The sequence below is a fragment of the Ailuropoda melanoleuca genome, chromosome 1 (assembly GCF_002007445.2).
Source record: "Ailuropoda melanoleuca isolate Jingjing chromosome 1, ASM200744v2, whole genome shotgun sequence".
NCBI classification, from domain to species: domain Eukaryota; kingdom Metazoa; phylum Chordata; class Mammalia; order Carnivora; family Ursidae; genus Ailuropoda; species Ailuropoda melanoleuca.
In genome coordinates, this window is record NC_048218.1 from 87,040,550 (window position 1) to 87,062,370 (window position 21,821).

General features: G+C 34.4%; 1 protein-coding gene across 1 annotated transcript in view; it reads right to left on the reverse strand.

Moving 5' to 3' along the window:
- Nucleotides 1–918: 918 nt before the first annotated feature.
- The window catches only part of NAALADL2 (N-acetylated alpha-linked acidic dipeptidase like 2), a 1,303,052-nt gene continuing 1,282,149 nt past the window's right edge, over nt 919–21,821 (reverse strand). Inside the window, exon 14 of the mRNA XM_034662698.1 lies at nt 919–3,696. Within this exon, the coding sequence (XP_034518589.1) occupies nt 3,498–3,696 (199 nt within the window). The 3' untranslated portion in view covers nt 919–3,497. The remainder of the gene's footprint in view (nt 3,697–21,821) is intronic.

The window sequence follows — 21,821 nt, forward strand, 5'->3', positions numbered from 1 at the left end:
TTAACTGTGTCTGCATCCTTTTTGGAGAGATGCAATGGTTTCTCTCTGTCTCTCTTTTTTTTCTAATGGTGCCATTAAGAGCAAAGTTTTAGGATCTTCCTGTTATTGTGACTCTTTATTTTATTTACATATATTACCAAGGAATGTTTTCTCTAGACCCAGGATCAATGTAGATCAGAAATTCTTAAATTTTAGGGTACTTAAGTCTTACCTGGGGAATCTTGCTAAAGATGAGTATTCCCAGGCCTCGTTCCTCCAAATTCACATTTTGAGAAACACTGATTTAGACTGCTGATTTAACAGAGGGCTAAAATGTCCTCTCATAATAGCATTTTACTCAATGCCCTCCTTCCTGACTTCTGGCATCACATAGAGACTTTCCCATTTTCCCCAAGTACCAGTCTTGGTGTCCCTTTCCTGGGTTCCCTGGGATAGACAGTTTCGTTTGTCATGTATAGTCGGAGAATGAGCTAGTCCTTAATTAAAAGCAGTGATTCCACCCCATATAGCATCTGGTAGAATGGCTAGTTACATAGAAGTCACTGGAAAAAAATCGTCTGTAGCCCTCGCACCTCAGGGAGAGAGCTGGATATATTGCGTGAGAAAGCAGAGAAGCTTAAATTCCCGTGCTTTTTAGTTTAGTGTTTTTGCTACTAACTAAACCTGTGACTACATCCATGCTGCTGATCACTCTGGCTTCGCTCCCTGCATCTGACAGGAGTGATGATGCTTTCCCTGGCTGAAGGTCATTTTCTTGGGCTTAGACCACAATGTCTCTTAGGCTTTCTTTTGACTATAGAACCGCCATTTTTCCACAAAGAGCAGTAGCTCACGTGTAGCCTTCCTGAACCCAAATTTAAGTGGTGAACATCTGCCACATTTTTTTGGGAGAATAACCATTTGTGACTCTTTATGCCCTGGTGCAATTTTATGTATGAAGGATTGTGAGAAGTACAGGCACCCGGGGATCTCCGCAACACTTTAAACCAATTCACCAAAAACACTTGTTATTAACTTGCATAGGATTTTATTTACTTGGATTTGTTAGGGAAAAAGTTAACCTGATATGAATTTAGAGGAACACCATAGCAGTGATGTTCTAGGTACGAGGTTTGTTGCAGTCAGAGATCTAAAGCAGTGTCTATAGAATTAGTGGACATCTGCTTTAATTATAATCTACTTTCTTCACATAATCTCTTAAATAGACTAATTAAAACACATTAGTACATAGTTAACTTTAGTTTTTTTTTTTCAAATAGCAAATACCATATAATCTACAAGGGAAAATGTATAATATTGAGATTTTTATCTATGCAATGTGGTTTTCTTAGGTATGCAATCTTTAGACAAAAACGTACAAACGTGTATTTTGTGCTCTTGACAGTCTTACAGACTAAGGAGTGAGTTTCGTTAGGATTGAGTTTTAAAATGATAAACCACCAAACTAATAATTATTTGTTTTTGCTTGCTTTAAATTCAGCTTCAACTCCAAAATGTTGTTTGCTTTAAATTAACTTCAACTCTAAATGAAGAACTGGAAGGAACACACTGAAGTTTGGTTAAATATGGAAGCCCCTTTGGTAGGAAGCATTCTCTTATTTGGCCCCAAACGGTTTTTGTACGTGTCTTCTCACCTCTGTCCTGCTACTGATTTCTGTGGAGCAGGCGAGAGCACTGACGCTGAGGCACGCAGGATCCTGGTCCTCGCAGCCTTTCCTTGTAGAGACTCCTCAACAGGGGAAATATGTTCAAACAAGCACACTGGTTTTAAAAAATTTGAAAGGTCATTTCATTTGTCACTTAAAAATAGGTGCACACAGGCAATTCATAGGAAAATGGATTTCTGCTCGAATTATCTAGCTAATTGCATCAATTCTCCTCTTTGCCTTGAGCAAATCAACGTTACTTATGATGGGGACGGCTGACACTTATAAATCAATTAATCAATACTGATTAATTCTTGCCCCTCAACTGAAGCTTGCCTTTAAACTAAGAGTAGGTTTATGCGTATCCATAAAAACTGGAGACGTCGTCACGCAAGCATTGGCTGTAATGTTGCTCTGGTGGTGTATCTACAAAGGGAAGTGTGTCTGAGTGTTGTGTTAGGCAGAGACAATTCACATAAAATATACTGAGGATGTTTCCTGAGGGAAACTGCTTTATTCAATACGAGAAGAACGTTTCGAAGGCTAAAGCTCAAAGTTTAAACTGTCACCTAATAGACAGAATTTTAGGCTTTTGGGGAAATAGTGGATGCTGGGGCCATTTCATGACAATGTCAATATGAAAAACTTCATTTTCCACATGAGAGAAGCATTGAAGTGTGGGAAAGCACACTTTTATAGTAACACTGTATTTTCTGCATAAAATTAGAAGCATGAATATTTGCTACACTTTCATCTTAGTCAATGAAGGATAAAGAAGGAAAAATATCAAAAGTTTCTTCGCAGAATTAAGAGTTTTTCATTGATCAAACAACTATGTCTTTCATTGTAAGTCCTTTTTGTCAGTGGCAGAAATAGCAATTTGATGCTTTTTAAGATAGTTTGGGTTTTCAAAGAGAAACTTTGCTACTTTCCTGTGGAAATTACATGGTATTCTGTTAAAACCGCCTTATGGGAAGGAGTTTCAGAAGAGATACAAGAAAAGCGATGCAAAATGCTTTTCTTTCAGCGTAGCTGGCTTTCAGTGCTTCCAACAGAACCGACAGAAGAAGAAATCAGAAATATTTTCTCCCTCATAAGACATATATCACTCCTGAAATTTGTACAAAATCAACTGAGGCAAATTAGGGGTTTCAAAGCTAGTCACCTTATAAGTTGTTAGGAAAAAATTTGCATTTAAATTGCTCTGTGCAGCGACTTTGAGATTTTCCCCTGGAATGTTTATGGCTCTTTTTTTCATTAATACTTAAAAAATACAATTTCATAACCAGTGTATTACTACATCTAGTTGTATTACGAACAGGCACTTCATTTCATAAAATAGAAACATTCAAAGTGGTTTTGGTCGACCAATCACTGGGTCAGAATACTTGAATTCTTCATATTGAATACTTACTAGTGAAGTTAATCTGAAACCACGTCAACTCTCCATTTCTATTACAGAAACTAGGTCATTAATAGCTGTAACATAGGGAATAACTTCCATTCCTATATGTTTTATCCCTAGGAGTGAAGATTGTCCAGAACTTCTTGGAACTTTTCCCCCCAAAATATTTTATATATATAAAAATACAGCAGATTTCTTTTTAATAGATAAATCTTAAGGATTATTTCAATAACTTGCTTTTACATATTCAGAGATGTCGATATAAGAAAATATTAAATGTGCAAAATGCCCTTTTATATGTACACTTAAAAACACAACGTCATAATAGCTTTGGACTTGTATAAAAAGTCACTGGGGGGAAAGTCTTCAATGTCAGAAAATCCGGTTAGATTAGAACTTTTGCTTGAGGAATTGTAAACAAACTTTTTAAAATGCTGAGAGCTTTCTCAGTTCTTTCCACCCAAGACACTCTCGAACACATCAAGTCCTGCTTTGAAGTAAACCTGAGCTGAATTAATGCTGTTCAACACCTCTGACAGGGCTGCTTGAAGGGTCTCATTTGAGGCAAGTAACTTGCAGCGCTCCCGTGCCTCCAGGACGATTGAAAACTGGCTTGTCTTCTCATCGAGGTGGTACAGGATATTTCTAAAAAGAAATAAGGAATGTGTAAATGTCCTAGGCACAATGCTCTTTTCATATCGAACATTGTAATAACTATTTCCAAGAAACAAGTGATATTCGCAGTAAATGAAGAAATTAAAAAAATACAAAATCATCATTTTTCAACCTCTAATGAATTAATGGATATAGACATTGGTCATCAAGTTTTCCATAGTGATGACAGATAATTAGACATTATATGCCCCTCATGGAAGTCTACAATACTGTCTATGAAATAGAATAAAGTAGTGTTGCTGAAAAAGTTGAATCTGAATCTGATGAAACTTCTAAATCTAATTGCTAATAAATATAAGAGACAGAGAAATACCTTAAATGATACAACGATGTGTCATTTGCAAATGCAAACTAGGGGGAACTCTGTAGGACAAAAGATCCAGCTTATTCAACAAATAATTGCAAAAAAAAAAAAATAGGTGAAGGAAAAACCTCCAGACTAGAGTTTGTCAACCTCGGGCTCTTGACATTTGGGTTTGGGTGATTCTTTATTGTGCAGCTGTCCTGTGCATTGCAGGGTGTTTAGCAGTACCCCTGGCCTCCACCCACTAGATACCAGTAGCACTCTCCTTTAGTTGTGTCACTCAGACTGGGCTGCTATAACAGAATTCCATACACTGAGTGGCTTGACCAACAAAGGCTTATTTCTCACAGTTCTGAGGCTGGAAGTCTGAGACCAAGGTGCCAGCATGGCTGGGCTCTTGCTTGGAGTCTTCTTCCTGTTTCCATTCTCGCAAGTCCTTCCGTGGTGCACGCACACAGAGAGAGATCCCATGTCTTCTCCTCTTTTTATAAGAGCATTTGTTCCATCATGAGGGCCCCACCTGCATGAACTCATCTAACCTTAACTAGATTCCAAAAGCCCCACCTACAAATACCATCACATTGGGGTTAGGGCTTTAATTCATCTGTTTTGGGAGGATACAAACATGCAGTCCACAGCAGTTGTGAAAACCAAAAATGTCTCCAGCCTGCCAAATTGTCCCTTACAGGGCAAAATTGCCCCTGAAGGACAACTGTTTCAGACCAAAAGAAACATATCAACCAGTCATGAAGTATAGACTTTACCAGGTTTTTACTCGAACAGTTTAAAGAATGCAAAACAGTGCAAAATTGAATACTAATTGAAGATTTGTTAATATTAAGGAACTGTTAATATTTTAGGTGTGATGATGGTATCATCAGTGTGTTTTCAAAAAGTGTCCTTATTTTCTAGAAATACATATAGTAATATTTGCAAATGAAAGGTTATATCATGTCTAGGATTTTGCTTCAAAACATTTGGGAGGATAAAGGGGAGTAGAGCCATAGAAGGAACAAGATTGACCATTAGTTAAAAATTATTGAAATTGGATAGCAGAATGAGTTATACGTTCTCTCTACTTTTGTATATATTTGATATTTGGAATACTATCTTCTCATAAGTGTGGAGTGTATATTAAATGGTGCCCTGAAATTTATCCAAATTTCTTAGAAATTCCATGGTCTAATGAGAGGCAGATATAAACAATTAAAATACAGCTGTCTGTCAAATTAAAAATGAAAGGTGTAGTGATAACAGATGAAGTGTTGCCATTGGAAAGGGTCAGAAAAAAAGCTCATAATAGAGAATATTTGAATGTCTTCTTGAGTCACCACCGGTAACAAAGGTTTAGGAAAGGAAACAAGGTGGAAAGCAGAGAAAGCACCCTATGCGGGAGGGACAGTATATGCAAAGGTGCACATTTCTAAAATAGCTTGGTCTGCCCCGTGGATCGATGCCAGTGTTTCTGTCTGAACAATGTGCAAGGCCAGAGCGAGCTGCTGGAGGAGCTGGGAGAGGAACCCCAGCCATCCTCATGGCCCTTCCACACCAAGTGGATGAAATCAACTTTTTCTTACAGGCGTAAGATACCGGTGAAAGGTTTTAAGCAAAAGAGAAAGGTTATGAGATTTTATTTGGCATGATCGCTTTGTAATATAAAGCCTGGAGAACCACTTTGTCCAGATGAAAGACAGCAAAGATGTGAGTTACACAGAGATGGTTAATTTTGAGAAGATGAAGTGAGGGCCACGGTACAGATTTAACTAATTTGTTCCCTGACACTAACCTCCATTTATAGAGGGTTCTGAATTCTTGTCTCTGATCTCATCCAAACTCCCCTACCTCACCTTCTCCTGAACTTCCCACTTTGTACTCTGCGGTGTAGCTCATCTACCCAATCACTCAACGCCAGAACCCTGCAGGTCCTCTCTTTCCTTGGGTATCCAACTGGTCTCTGATGATATTGACTTCCCCAACTTTTCAGTATCTTTTCTTCTCTGCTGTGGGAACCTGCACCCTATATTTTCAAGGATATGCCACAATATCATTACTTTACACACCAAGGTTGAGAAAGACGTTACTTCTTTATCAGGTCTCATTTCATGTTGTGAACCCAGGAGATCTTCATTTATGGTGATCTAATTACCTTAATTTTTATCAGCCTTAGTGCAGTGAAGGGAACTTAGTAGATCCTCAGTCTTGCTGGTGTAAATTACATCAATCCATTTTATTTTGCATTTTAAGCATTAACTATTTAAGAATAAAACTGTGTTAAATTTCGGTCTTTGGAAAGACCCACAGTGGGTGGCAGTAGGGCAGAAGATCCTTAAACCCAGAGGCTATTTCAATGAATTTTTCAAAACAGATCATTTAACATGAGAACTATCCCTAATAATCCAACATCCTTGACTTTTGTGCCTATGAGTAAACTTGGCATTGCATGAATTAAATGGAGAAGAGCAAGAAAGCTACTCTCTAGATTCCAAACATTCTTGAATTCAGGTATAAACTTTGCATTAAGAAACATATATTCCTGGAACATGGGAGGGAGAAAAACATCTTCCAAATGGTTGTGGCAAGTAGGTAATGTGTCATTCTCTGGCCATAAGCTGTACTCTGAGAAAAATTTGGATCTATTTCCATAATTAGAACACTCTTTTGAAAATAGAGGTTTCCCTCCTGCCATTCCCATAGTATTAATAAAATTAAAGAGATTGTCAGAAGAAGCCACTCAACAATGCTAATATAATCACGCAAGCCATGTACACACGTACAATATCCATATACATGTGTTTCTACATGTAAACGTTTTGATTTCATTAAAATAACTTAAAATAGTGAGAATTAACAAAATACCTAATGACAATTTCCCTAAATATTAGTTATACTAGTTTTACATCAGTAATAGGGGGTGGGAAAGAAAAGAAACCAAATAATACAGAGGAACCTTGATATGACCATGGGATTTTTCCAAATGGAGATAAAAACTGCCTCAGATAGTCAGTTGTATTTTCCTACCTGACACAGCCTATACAAAAGTTAATTTTTCATCTTTACATAATCTTTTTCAATTGCCATTTTGAAAAAAGGAGTGGGTTTTTAGTGTTAGGATATCTACCAAACATTAAAATTCATAGCAAGCCATTTAAACAAATATATATATATATATGGTAAAGGAAAATGATTTAATAATTAAGATCTTTTGAGGATAAAAACAGTTTAAAAGGTTAAAATATTTTAGGTTAAAATATTTTTTAATTTTTCGATTAAAAAATACTTTTGTAGACAATTTATACTGCCTTACCAATAAGAATAACTAAATTAGTATAATAGTTACAGTTTTGAATTCTCTCCTACTTTATCAGTTTTCTGTTTAATTATAAATCATTTCATGGCAAATATATTTCCAGACTGTAAGAGTGCAATAGATATTTTGAAAAGCTGTACCAAATACTTCCATTCCTAGAAAGCATATTGCTAAGCATGCCGACAAACAAAAGTATTATAATCTTTGTTATCCAGAACTGCCTCTTAAATGAGTTGAGCAAGTGCAATTAATATATTATGGGGAAGATGTTTAATAATTTTTATACTAGTATAGTGACCTTTCCACATTTTCAAAACCCACTGGCACAAAATACATTCTTACATATACATTCAATGGTTATTAAATGTTAAATATTATTAATATTAAATTTAATGATATAGATATTAATAAAACATGCTCATAAAGGTTACAAGATTAATTCCTCAATGACCATTTAAGCATGAGCACAATCTCTTATCTATGTAAAATTTCTGCATAACTGCTATAAAGTATCTAGAAGAGTGATAAGGTGGAAGAATAAAAATATATCCTTAAAAGAATGTTTAGGTCTAAAGTACAAGAAATACAATCTCTCTCTCTCTTTTTTTTTTAAACTGGAAAGCAATACATATACTTCTTAAAGACCAATGCAACAGAGTCTGTAGGGTGCCAACATTTGCTTTTTCTAAGTAGTAAGCAACACAGTAACATACTTTTATAATGACTGTAAACAAGCCATGTGAATAGAAATGGATCCTTTTTTGGTTTGTGAAATTCCACAAGGAGCTAAACACATTTTCCATATGCTACACGATTCAAGTAGTAAGCTGTGGCAAGCTATTATGTAAGATAAACACTCATATCCGTTTCCATGCAAATTGAATACAAATCAGCATAAAACTACAAATATTGAGATTCCACTTGAAGATAAGTAACCAGATTCTTTCATCATAATATAAGAGAAAACTTTCATTTTGGGGAGGTGCTGATAGAACTTAAGTTAGTTGATCTTTATTGTGAACAAAGTTGTTTTCTTTTTTTTTTCTTTTAACCTGGATAGATTGCTTTATCTTATAAACAAATTAGGGATAACAAAAATATCTTCTTTAAATTTTCATGAGAAGAATAATTTCTCCTACTGATTTCCAGATGTAGCTCATCTTTCCTATCTTTCTTTTGTGTACTAAATGTGCACCATTTAGCTTCCTACTTATATAAAATAAATTTCTGTATTTGGAGCCCTTTTCTAAAAAAAGTACCTTCATAGTATTTTAGTTTTAATATTTGAATGGAAGACAAAAAACAAAACCCAGCCATGTTTTTACATTTCATCACATACATTTCCATATATTACTTAGTTCTGAGAACTTGCTTACCTACTCAATCATTAACTCTAAGTACCCCAGGATCATCGTTGAGGGACAAAACTACTGTATCATTTTTTAATATGCAAATGATTCCTGCCTTTGAAAATATTTCAAATTAGATCAATGATTCTGATGGAAGCCTTTAAGCCAAAAGGTCTTTGTATTCTCATATATGTCACCAGAATTAAACCTCAGTTAAATGGAGTTAAAAGATTTCAACAATATATACTATGTCAGAGTACTCAAATATGTCTCACTTTCTCAATGATGGGTCATATTTTCAGCTTAAGTAGACTGGGAATTGGCAAATAGCCAGTCAAAAGGCACACGTCTGAAAGGAAAATAGGGTGGAAAAGAAGTAAGAAAATACACTTGAAGAGTTTCCATGTCAAGAGTCTGCCTTTTACAACCACAAGGAATTATATTCCTTAATGAACCATTCCTGCCCTTATACACACCTGCTTTAGTCCAGTTCAGAAAGTTTCCTTGTAGAGAGAATGGACTGTGTTATTAATTCAATAAATCACCATCCCATTTGCATACACACAACATGTATCTTGGTATGGCATGTAGAGACATCAGACCTAATTAAAATATTATTTAATTGAAATCATTTTTGTAGTTATCGTGTTTAAAATAACATTAATTCCACCCTCATGCCTATCTTCCCTCATCTGTAACAATTTGGATCTTATAAATGTAATTCATACAGTCAACCTGACCCACACACAACACAAAGAGACTACTAAAAGGAAAGTTTAATACATTATTGATGACACTAATGAAATTACAACACACATCACTCATTTTAATGGGTCTGTTTCAATGACACATCACGGTGACCAGGAAAGAGCAGTGCCAAACTGAGAAACCTAATTAATAACTCCCGCAGCATCAGTGAAGGCAATGAAGCATCTTTACTCAACTGACAAATCTTTCCCATTTAGCTAAGGCAAAGGAAACCTGAAGAAAATGAATTTTGAAACAAAGGGAGCTAAAGTCTTCATGAGTCATTTCCTTGTGTGTGAATTAGCAAATTAATGATGGAAATGATGACTCTCTTTCAAATGTTCCTTTTCATAATCATAAACGGGCACAGGATGCCACCCATCTTAAACTTGAGTTAACATTCATTATAGTTCGTGTTGAGAAACTCCTAAATGAAATCACAGTAAATAATAAACCACGTCTTTCAAAATTGATTGGGCATACACGCTGCATGCAGAAACAAAAGTCCAGCTCGATATTTACAATTGTGGCTAATTTTTTCAAGGATTATACTAACTGTACTCCAAAGTTAACAGTGGATTGCTGAGTGTATATCAACATTAGGAAAGACCACTTGACTTGGATACTATGTCCATGAGAATTCACAAAATACATGGCTGCACAATTATAGTATAAATAGCTTTTCAACTAAATTTGGATTTGGTCTATACTGGCAAAAATGGAATGAGAATTAAGACCATTGTGATATTGTCAAGCCACAAACTCACTCCCTCGACAATTGAGAATGAAATAACATGTGTAGATAGTTTACAAAAATGGCTGTCATTATTCCCCTTCTTCTATGCAGGCCTCCTCAAAATATGACTGTAGCGCTAATCCATCAACAAATGGAGTCTATTCCCTTGCCTACTGATTCTGGTTTGGCCTTAATATTTGCTTCGACCAATAGGATGTGGCTTATATGGTGAGCCTATGACTCAGAAGTTCTTTCATGCTTCCTCTCTTTCTCTGGAACCCTGCCAAACCACCATGTGAATGATCCTGTTAGCCTGCTGGAAAAAAATAGAACACATAGAGAGAGAGGGCCTGTTCAGCTGAGTGAGGCCGTCCTATACTAGTTAGCTTCCAGCCAAGCTGGCAGCCAAAGCACTGGCTGCAGACATAAACATAGCTGAGAGATATCCAGCTGGCCCAGATCAGAAGAATCACCCAGCTGAGTCCAGCCTAGATAGCCATATTGAAAAATTACTGACAAAATAAATAGGTGTTTTAAGCTACTAAATATGGGGGTGATTTTCAATGGGGCAATAAATGATTGATATGAGTTGTAGTGTTTTTCTTCCCTATGGAAAGGGAAAGGTTAATGTTGCTATAGGAATGCATTCTCTTTTCTCTCTTAATAGCATTGACAGAGTACAGTGTATGCTGTGGATCTGACAGTTCTTTAAGTCACTAGCTGAATTCGGAAGACACTGTTGAAAAATCATGCCAAACAGTCCCCATGATGTATGTGTTACAAAGTCAGAATATCTGTGTTCATTCATTTGAAGTTTTGAAATCTGCTTGGAGTATCAGGTGAGATTTTTCCACTAAACAAAAAATAAATTAATCATTCTAGCATACTGGGTTTTTTGGTTTGTTTTTTGTTTTCTTTTCTTTTGTTTTAATATGGATCATCTTGCTGAGGTACAGCCCAAGAAATGAACAAAAATAATTCTGTCTGTTTGCATTAAAATTACATACAAAAGAGAACAGTAGAAAGATTTAATAATTGTATTCTGTCTCAAGACTTCTCAGTCCATCTAACTATATTATTTCTCAAGAGAAGCTCCCTGAGAAGAGGATATCTTTTAAGATATTCAAGGAAGACTCCCTTGAATGGTGCAGTGCTTGTTGGCTTACCAATAAAGAAAAATTATATTTCTGCCCTCCAAAATTTCCCATTGAATCAAAAAGGGGCCCAGAAATCAGACAAAAATTAACACATCCTTAGCATCTTCCAGAATTTGACTTTTTTCCCATACTTGTACTTATTTTCTTGTCTTAAATTCATCACTGTTTTTTTCTTTCCATCTTACTTTTACCTGTATATATGGCTTAGACCTCAAAATTTAGGTGATTTTCTTTCTTAATTTATTTAGAACTCATTTTCTCTTAGTATGGGAGTTTCTATCATTAACACCCTCCAAGGACAATTTCATTTGAATGCCCTATGGGCACTTGGCAATTACCATAACAATATATTTCCTTTAATCTATACTCCAAATATTTGCATTTTCCCTTTCTCCATTATTCTTTCCTTACCTTCATTACCTTTAGTAAACAGCATGCTGAGGCCACAAAACCAAACAAAGTAAGTAATTCAGGTTTTTCTTCATTTATTTTTTTATTCCAAAAATGAAAGGGATGTGAACTATTTGTTTTGAAAAGTTCACTCTAAAGGCAAAAGTTTATAATTTGGGCTGTGTCTATTTAAACAAAGTGAGTAATTAAGCCAATATTGATCTTTTTGCTTATTCTACTCAACAGCCCTTTTTAAATATGTAATATGACTAAGTTGCTGTGTCAGTGCTCAAGGATAGGAAAGAGTTTACAGTCTATGTTGAAAGCTAAGCACATAATGAATAAATTATTATTTTAACGTATTGTCTATATAATGCATTTAGAATGCATTCTATGGTATGAGATTATTTAATATCATATTTTACAAAACTTTCACCTTATTATATATATATGTGTATATATCTTAGACTATTATAAAATATTTGGCTTTGTTATAAATGTTTTTGTGTATCTTATCTCCCTATGTCATATACTTTTTATGGGCGTATAGTACAATTTCCATAAATATTCTATGCAGTCTTTACCACATGTCTTATGGTTTGTGGGAAAATCTCCAGGGGTAGATCCTGATAGTATCAGTTAAACTTGGTTCATCTGATTCCAATCACCATAATATTGATTCAGATAACATAGTCCTACTCAAGTCAGCCTAAGTTAATTCCCTAATCAAATGGATTATTTCAACAATGGGCATATGTTGGGAATTGAATTTGAAGGGAGACTTTCTGCAGGATTCTAAGAGCAGTAGTTCCTTACTTTTTTGAGAGAACCACTAAAAGTTAATCCTTTTTCTACTCTTGAATAGTATGGGTTATGGATATGAAATCTGAAAATGGTACATCCCCTTTTTCCAGGGAAAATCAGCTTTGACATGATACCATGGAAGCAGAGCTGAGAAACAGAAACACAGAAACGTATTCCGTGGTCATATGATAGCAATGCTGAACCTAAAATCTGCTTTCTCTTGACTTTCAATTATGTGAGTCAAGGTACTTTATTACTTTGTGTAGGGTTTTATGCTACTTTCCGTCAAATGTTTCCAGATATAAAATACTTATTAATTATATAGTTATTAAAAACACATATTTTCCTTAATAACTACAGATTTTTTTAACCTGAATATTTACATAATTTATTTAGTTGATGTTTGAAAATAACCACCTTGAGGGAAAAAATGCATGGCTTTCCTTAAATAACAAGCATTTTATTTGAGATGATTCGAAAACATAGAAATTAACAGAACAATAAAGTGTTTAATTTTAGCTAGAAGAAAAACTAAGTACAGAGTGACCATCTGAAGCTATGAGTGTTGATCATGAAGGTTGAAGGGATTTAATGAAGGAATGAATGTTTTAATGTAAAATTACTCTAAAAAACTAGGAGGATTAGCTTTCACATTTTACAGAATTGTTACATGTTAACTTACTAAACATTCACTAAACATTCATTCTGTAAATGTGACAAAAAATAATGCACATGGACTATGAGTTGCTTACCTGTGGACCATTTTCAACCCTCTGACACCCGTGGCTAAGAGTGCACCAGGGTTCTTTTAAAACATTATTTTTTGTCACATTTACCACCAATCTGTTCTGTTTCTATGCTTTTGGAGTTCTTTTAGATTCCACATATAAATGAGATTGTACAGTATACACATTTTCAATAAATTTATATTTTCTTAAATTGTACATGATTAGCTTTTGATTGGTACTTACATTTTGAAAACAACTAATATGACTGCAAAATTAGGTGATTTTAGTTTAGTCTTTTTTTTTTATTTTTATTTANGATTGGTACTTACATTTTGAAAACAACTAATATGACTGCAAAATTAGGTGATTTTAGTTTAGTCTTTTTTTTATTTTTATTTATTTATTTATTTTTTTAAGATTTTATTTATTTATGCGACAGAGAGACAGCCAGCGAGAGAGGGAACACAGCAGGGGAGAGGGAGAGGAAGAAGCAGGCTCCCAGCAGAGGAGCCCGATGTGGGACTCTGATCCGGAAACGCCGGGATCACGCCCTGAGCCAAAGGCAGACACCTAACGACTGCGCTACCCAGGGNCTCCCAGCAGAGGAGCCCGATGTGGGACTCGATCCCGAAACGCCGGGATCACGCCCTGAGCCAAAGGCAGACACCTAACGACTGCGCTACCCAGGCGCCCCTAGTCTTTTTTTTTAATTGGCATAGTAAACTGTATACGGATCCTTTCGTTTACAGGCGTGAACCACAGCATTTTATTTCTTTATACTAGCAAAAATAGTTACAGGTAGTAATACTCCTGTAAATTGCGAACAAATTTATACAGCTAAGGAATAGCGCCAGAGTTCTTTTAAAACATTATTTTTTACATTCCAAAAGGATTCTCTTGGAATTACCTTCTAGATTGCTGTTCTACTGCATAGCATTTTCCTCCTTTCAATCAAAAGTTAGCAAGTACTCTATAATATTCCAGCAGTGGTTATCAAATTGAATGTGTACAAGAATAACCTGAGGAAATTTTAAATCTGCTGAAGAAATTCAGATGCAATGGGTCTGAGATACATTAGAGGAGTCTGCATTTTTCCTACTCTGTTACTTAAATCAATTGGGAGAAACCCATACACCCTTAACAAGTCCCTCCAGTGTTTACTAAGAGGTCTTGTTGTGTTTCCAAACAGGTTTCTTCCAGTGACATGTGCCATTATATACAAAATTACATCATTTAATTAACAGTATGTAAATAATGATGTATTAAGTATAAAAGAAAGTGATTCCTATAAAACTGAATGTATTGGAAAGACTCACAAGTATTAACAGATAAAATGAAAATATTGGATTATATGTGGAGCGATAACTGAAAAGATTATTAACAAAGGGAAGGAAGGAGTACAGTGACAATGGAGGGAAAAAAGGCTGCCCCCAGATTGTTTTATAAGCAACTATTTCCTGCTCCAAGATGAGGAGACAACCCGGAATTCTTAAATGATGTATTCTTAGTGTGGCTTAAACAGGAAAGTAAATCTAGAATTTCAACTCCTAAACAGTCCTCGAAAAAAAAGTCCCTGGTCCTGTATCAAAGATTGGTGAAACATTTCAGTTAAAATAAACTGCCTTTTCAATCATTTGACCATTGAAGGGTTCTGATCATGTCAGATAAAATGATGTGTACCTTTTAGGCGATATATAATTAAACCTCACTCCTAAAAATAGGAAGGCAAATAGGTATCATTTTGAGTTCCATTTCCCATAGATTGGTGGTCATGGCTTGAAGTGTTAGGTTGACAATGGATTGGTGGTCATTTGGGACCCCAAAATAAAAGAGATCTGTTATTACTTAGACTCTTATTTGTAGACCCTCTTTCACTTAAGATATTTAGCCCATTCTCTTGGTAATAATGCATAGTTTTCTTGAAGTAATCAATGGATGTATAATCCAAGCTATCACAAAGGAGGGAGAAAGTCATAATTATTTGATTTTGCTAATTCACATATAGTCAACTCCAGTAATCCATTCTTAATTTATAGTCTAACTTCCCTAGCTTTCCTGTTTATGAATTTGAATTAACTGAATACTTTCTAAATTTCTCCTTTACAAGGTGCTCCAGCCTGTGGACTACTGTTTGTTTAAGTAATAGTCCAATTTGTTATTAGTCAATTATATTATATTTAAAGAAAACAATTAAAAATTATGTATTTTCTTAAATAACTGTTTCACAGATATTAGCTCTTTTGCAAGGTATAAATGTCACTAAAATAAAAACTAGTTTTTGAAGTAGTTGACTTTATTTGATGAGTTCAGTTACATTAATCTATATCTACCTTCTTTCTTGAATCCTAATATTTAATATATTCAAAAAAATATCACATGCATTTCTTAACTAAACTCTTTAAACTGTGGCCCCAAATAGAGAGAAAGAAAAGTAATTTGTCCTTTGCACTGGACATCTGAATAACAATCATCTTGAAATTTTTTCTAAACTTAATAAATGTTCTGGCAGACACATTAATTGAATATCCTGAAAATATCACTAAGTGAATTCTGAGCCATGCAAAGGCAAAGACTGCTAGTACTAGAATGTGTCTAAAGTATGTAAATGTTGGGCAATCTGTGTTTGTTCAATTCCATAAATTATATTAAGATAATTAAATCATATGATGGTTAAGTTATAGAATTTTGTATTTTTAACATTTAAAAAAAAGACAGATCCAAGAAAATCTAGCTTTGGATAAAAACAGGAAAAAGAATGTGGTAATAACCATACTAATCTCATAATATCTAAGAAAAACTAGGAAGATTTTTGAAATGAAGATGATCAAATCAAAGAAAAGTAATTAACTCGAGAGCCCACTCAGGAAGTATTTATTAAGCACCAAGGACTACGTGGGATACAAAAGAGTTAGAGAAGTTGTCTCAATACCAAAGTTTTAAACGGAAAAGAGTGAATAGTTTCAGAGCTGTTGTCTTCTGCATCTGTGGCTAAAGTATTTAAATCAAAGCAAAACTCTGAAGTTAGAGGATTCTACCAGTTTTTCTTGCTCAAAAATCTCAAAATGTAAAATAAATTTCTAATAATTTTGTATATTTTGTCTTTTTTTCCCTCTGAAAGAGATAACTCAGAGATGTTGGGGATCATCTATCTAAAATGTAAAGATACCAAAAAGTGATAGACTGATAAAGATTTGAATGGACACAACACCCTATTATGTAACTTTGTATTGTTTTAATTTCTATAATTAATTACATCTGATAATTCTTCACCTTATATAGAGTCAGATGTCAATAGTTTCCAAGAAATTTAACTTATGACCAAATAGCAGTAACTACTAATACTATGGCTACTAGCTTAGAATTAAAATATACTGTAGATCTAGTTTTTTCTCCATTATTTTAGAAACACTCATAAAAATCCAATTAAAAGTAAATGGAAATATATATAAACATGTAAATATAAATATATATAATTTCTGCTAATTTGAGAAATAATTAGAAAATAAGAGGATATAAATTTCTTTTTTTTTTTTTTTAAGATTTATTTATTTATTTGACAGAGATAGAGACAGCCAGCGAGAGAGGGAACACAAGCAGGGGGAGTGGGAGAGGAAGAAGCAGGCTCATAGCAGAAGAGCCTGATGTGGGGCTCGATCCCACAACGCCGGGATCACGCCCTGAGCCGAAGGCAGACGCTTAACCACTGTGCCACCCAAGCACCCCAGAGGATATAAATTTCAAACAAGTACATAACCAGTTTTATTTATGTGTTTTGTTTTTTTTTATTTTAAAGTGGGCTGCTCAACTGACTGTCACCCAGGTGTCCCACAATTTTATTTAGGTTTTAATTTTTAACTGAATTTTCAGATATTTCATCCTTTACAAATCAGTGTTGGCTATAAATTTCAAATTACTTATTTAAAAGTAAAGAGAAAATTATTTATCAGAATAAAGCATGCTGGCAACTGCCGCCAGTAATTAGCTTCAACACTAGTCTCTTATGTACTTATTAAAAATAATGAAGCTTATTGAATGGTTGAACCCAAAGACAAGGTAAACTCATGATAAGAGCAAAAATAATGATTTCTTAATCTTTAAGTAAATCAAATAATTGTGATATAGACACATTCATCACAGAATATTTTTAATAATATCTAGTCTTAATCTTGTACGACTGATGCTACATATTTAAAAAGAGTTTTCATACAATCAGGTAAACTTTGCTTTTCATTTTCCATGGGATTTGGAAATTGCTACTCCTTTCCCAAATGGAGATGAGGTACAGTGATATCAATTATTATTGCTACTCTCGAGCAGCAGTGAATAAATGAAGACTTTGAAGATAAACCATACCAACTTATTAATCCATAAAACATCAAGTCAGAAAAAAAATTATGTCTGATAGTATTTTGGAATCATTTCTTTCCATTCTTGCTATTTAAGTATATATATTTTTGTCTATATATTTTTGGAGATACATGTATGTACACATATGCGTGTACATAAATACATGTATATATAAATTTATATATGTATATAGATATATGTATATATTTGCAAATATGTGTGTATACACATGTATACATATACATATACATACATACAGAGAGAGAAAGAGAGAGATGGGTATGTAATCTGTCCCACACAGGACTATAAAGAACAAAGTCTAAATTTTATGTCCTCCTCCTAAATCATGTAATTGAATAGTAAGCTTCTTGTTATACTACAAAATACTACCTATATTAGTAATACAAATCAATAAGAATAAAAGACAATACAACTAAACAAATGTATTATGTTCTAATAGATAAAGGACTAATTATATTGTTTTATGGACACCAAAGTAATTATGTGAAAATAGAAAACCCTACATTATTTATAGGCTGTAGAACATTTCCATAGCAGCCCATCTTGATATCTATTCTCAAATTACTAACTCTTCTTTCCATTTCCCCAACTTTAATTCTCATTATAATTGCTTTATCAAAATAGAATTTTCTTTACAGAAATTCTAATTATACTACTTATCATCATCCTACTTGACTTCATACGCTGAGGTCACCTGGATATGCTCAGTGCTGTAAAGGACCTACTGTGATCTTTGCCTTAGTGAGGGAGGAAGGATAATCTGAAAAGGGTAATGTCTGAAAAGAAAAAATGTATCACATATAAAAAGTAATTACAATAATAAAGAGAAATGGAAAAATATGAAGGAAATACTAAATGGTCAATATCAAAATCATGTCCATCAGAGTCTAAAATCCATGCTCTTTCCCACAACACTAAGCTTCTTGACCTTTACCACCACTTCTTAGCTCCAGGATTTGGAGCTCATTAAACATATTTAATTCCCTGAAATTCTCCTTCCTCACTGGTAAAATAGAATATATTACTTACAGTTATTACTTACAATTATTATAAAAAATAGAATGAGCTAAAACATGTGAAGTGCTTAGCTGGTGCCTGGCACATACAGTAAATACTTTAAAAGTGGTAGCTACTATTAGTTGACATTTCTGGGTTTCTCCTCCCTCACCCCTCTTAATTCTCAACTGACTTTGTCCTTAGTATCATAGAACTGTGAGATCACCAGATGATATCTCCCGGCCAGGGAAGAGTTCATCCATAAGGAACTTCCAGGGAACAAGGGAAAGACCACTGTAAGGGTTTACCAAGATATATATCACCCCATGCAAGAGTCTGTACCAGGAAAACCATTTGCCTTTATATATTTGACCATACCTTTAACTATTGAAAATGCCACCCATTCACTTCTATTATAATCACTCTACTTTCCTAGAGCAGCTTTTTTTCAGTAAGCATATTTGAAAGAGGAAGATTATTTTACAACATGTATGCAGGTCAGAATAAATAGATAGCCAATAGGGATCACACAAACACATACACACACACGTTTGTGAAAATATATGCTGTTAAACATTATTTTAAACTATTATGGAAAATGTACCTTGGTAAATTAATGAATAAAAGTTTCATATTTCCTGACTTGGAGTATGGGAAGAGATCCAGCTACCGGCCACGAGAGGTACTAATGAGGGGACAGGTTTCTTATGGTCTGGAGGAACTAGAACATGAATTTGATGAATTTCAGAGAGGAGCCCAACTACTCATGTTTTGCCAAGAACCAAAGGCTAACCTTTGTTGATTTCTCCTTGGTGCAACCATGGCATGTGATTAGTGGTTTCATCATAGCACTGATCACACATCATTGTTACTCTTTGATGGATACTTGTCTGTCCTTAGGCAGAATTCAGGAACAGTTTCTTGTTCATTGTGTATTTCTCCATGTTTCTAACAAGTAGCCATGGAATAAATTTGACTGCATAAATCAATAATGGTAATAATAACAATTGCTAATGTTTGTTGAGCATTTAATATATTATAGGACAACAGAATATGTCATCCTAAAACATGCCACATTGGAATAAAAATTATTTTGAGTTGAAGATAATTGAGAAACTATAGACATAGAAAAGTTCTCTACCTTTCCAAACTCTTAATCATTGGTGATGAATCTAGAGTCTTATCAGCCCAGAAACAGCACCAAGAGGAATGTGTGTAACAAACCTTACTAAAACAAATCCAGTCATCTATCAGTTTTTCCCCCTTATTTACCTTCTTATACAATTTGCTGTTCTTGGAAGCCTAACACCCTTTTATTTGAGGATTTTGTCACTTCTCTACAAATTTATTGTTCTTCATTAAGATTCTATATAAGCACAAGTTCTAACCACCCCTTCAAGTTACTCATCATTGAGTTTCTCTAGTATGCCTCTGTGCTTCACATCTTAATAAAGTCTGTTTGTCTTTTCTCTCACTAATCAGTCTTTTTTCAGTCTAATTTTCTACTTGGAGAAGCTAGAAAGATAGAGGAAAATTTTTTTTCTTCTTTTGCCTATAATATACTTAGCAATATTCTAAGCATTTTACATATTTTAACTCATTTAATCCTCAAGGCAACTTAATGCAATAGGTAAGATCATAATATCCATTTTATAGAGAAAGAAAATGGACACAAAGATTGGCTTGCCCAATGCCACAGTACCCTTAAGTAGTACAGCCAAAATTTAGAAACATACATTATTGAAAGGGTTTTAATTTGAATATCTGCCTCTGTTTTTGAACTTCTATTAAAAACATATTCTGACAAGTACTCTACTTGAAACTCATGGCTGACAGGTAGATAGATAAAACTTCCAAAGGAAACAACAAAAGAAACTTTCGCCAACCTGCCAGAGTATAGCAAACCCCACCTCACTGTAGCTTATAGCTTCATCAATAGGAAAACAGCAAATAAATGTTTCTCCCTATGCAATGACAATGATTCCCTTTCAAAATCAATTTAGATGGTCAGAGATACTTGCCTGAGTATGTTTTCTAACAAAAGAAGGTGTTGATCACTGATACTAAGCACTTCTCTTCCCACCCTAAACAATTAAAATCTGTTTCTCTCTTAATGTAACAAAATCATCTTGAACCAGCAAGTATTTTTAGAGCATAATAAGGATATTGTTCTAAAATCAAGCAAGAAATAAAAAAGATAAAACCATTGTATATATGCTTCATAATCTCTCTCTTCCCTTCTTACCTATTGTATCTCTGCTAAATGCCTGCTTCTTTTGATAGAAGAAAAGAAAGAAAAAAAAAGAAATATCACCCAATTGAGATTTTAATCGAGATAACTGTAACATAAAATTTTTCAAACAAGTAAAATTGGTATAAAAGTCTAATCTGTAGATTTTTGGATAACTGCTTCTTAATTTAAAGGGAATACAACAGGTAAGTTGAAGAAAAAATCTGCTTGAATGAAGTAAGCAATCTAAGATATAATGGGGAAACTAAAGCAACTGAAAGTTGTGTCCACTCCACTAAGGATGAAAATCATTTCCAAAAGAGACCAATAGAGAGGTCCAAACTAATAAGGACTGAAAAAAAAAAAAAGATTGCGTTTTTTGAGTAGAAGTATTGGTGATATGGAAGAAATAACAGATTAGAATGGTGCAGGGGGAGAAGCCCATGTGACAGGATTAAAGAATAAATGGTGACACAGGCAACAAGATAGCAGACCTTTGAGAAAGTGTGACAATAAATGGAGGCAAGTGAGCATGGGAGAACAGAAGAGTTGATTGGAGGACTTTTTATCTCTTTTCAGGTATGTCTTGGGGGTATGTTTTCAAAGGAGGGGGTAGACATCACTGTGGCAACCAAGACTATAAATGTACAGAATATGAGGGTGAGAGATTTGGGAAAACTGATGGATCAAAGCCAGGAGGGTAAGAGAAGAAGAGATCAAAACTATAGGTGACCAGGTTAGCTTTGGCAAGGTTTGGAAAAGTCATCATTTTATCTTAGACAGAAAGGAGGGAGAAAAAGATTTATATAGTAAGGAATAATTAACAGATGAACAAAAGCATTGGAAGTAGATGTGCTAGTTCAGTTAAAATAGTTTAGCATTTACTTGCTACTGTTCACCAACACTCCAGGTATGAAAGTATCCTGCCCACACACTGCTGTAGCTCTTCCAGTCCACAGGGCCTCCCATGGTGCTGGCA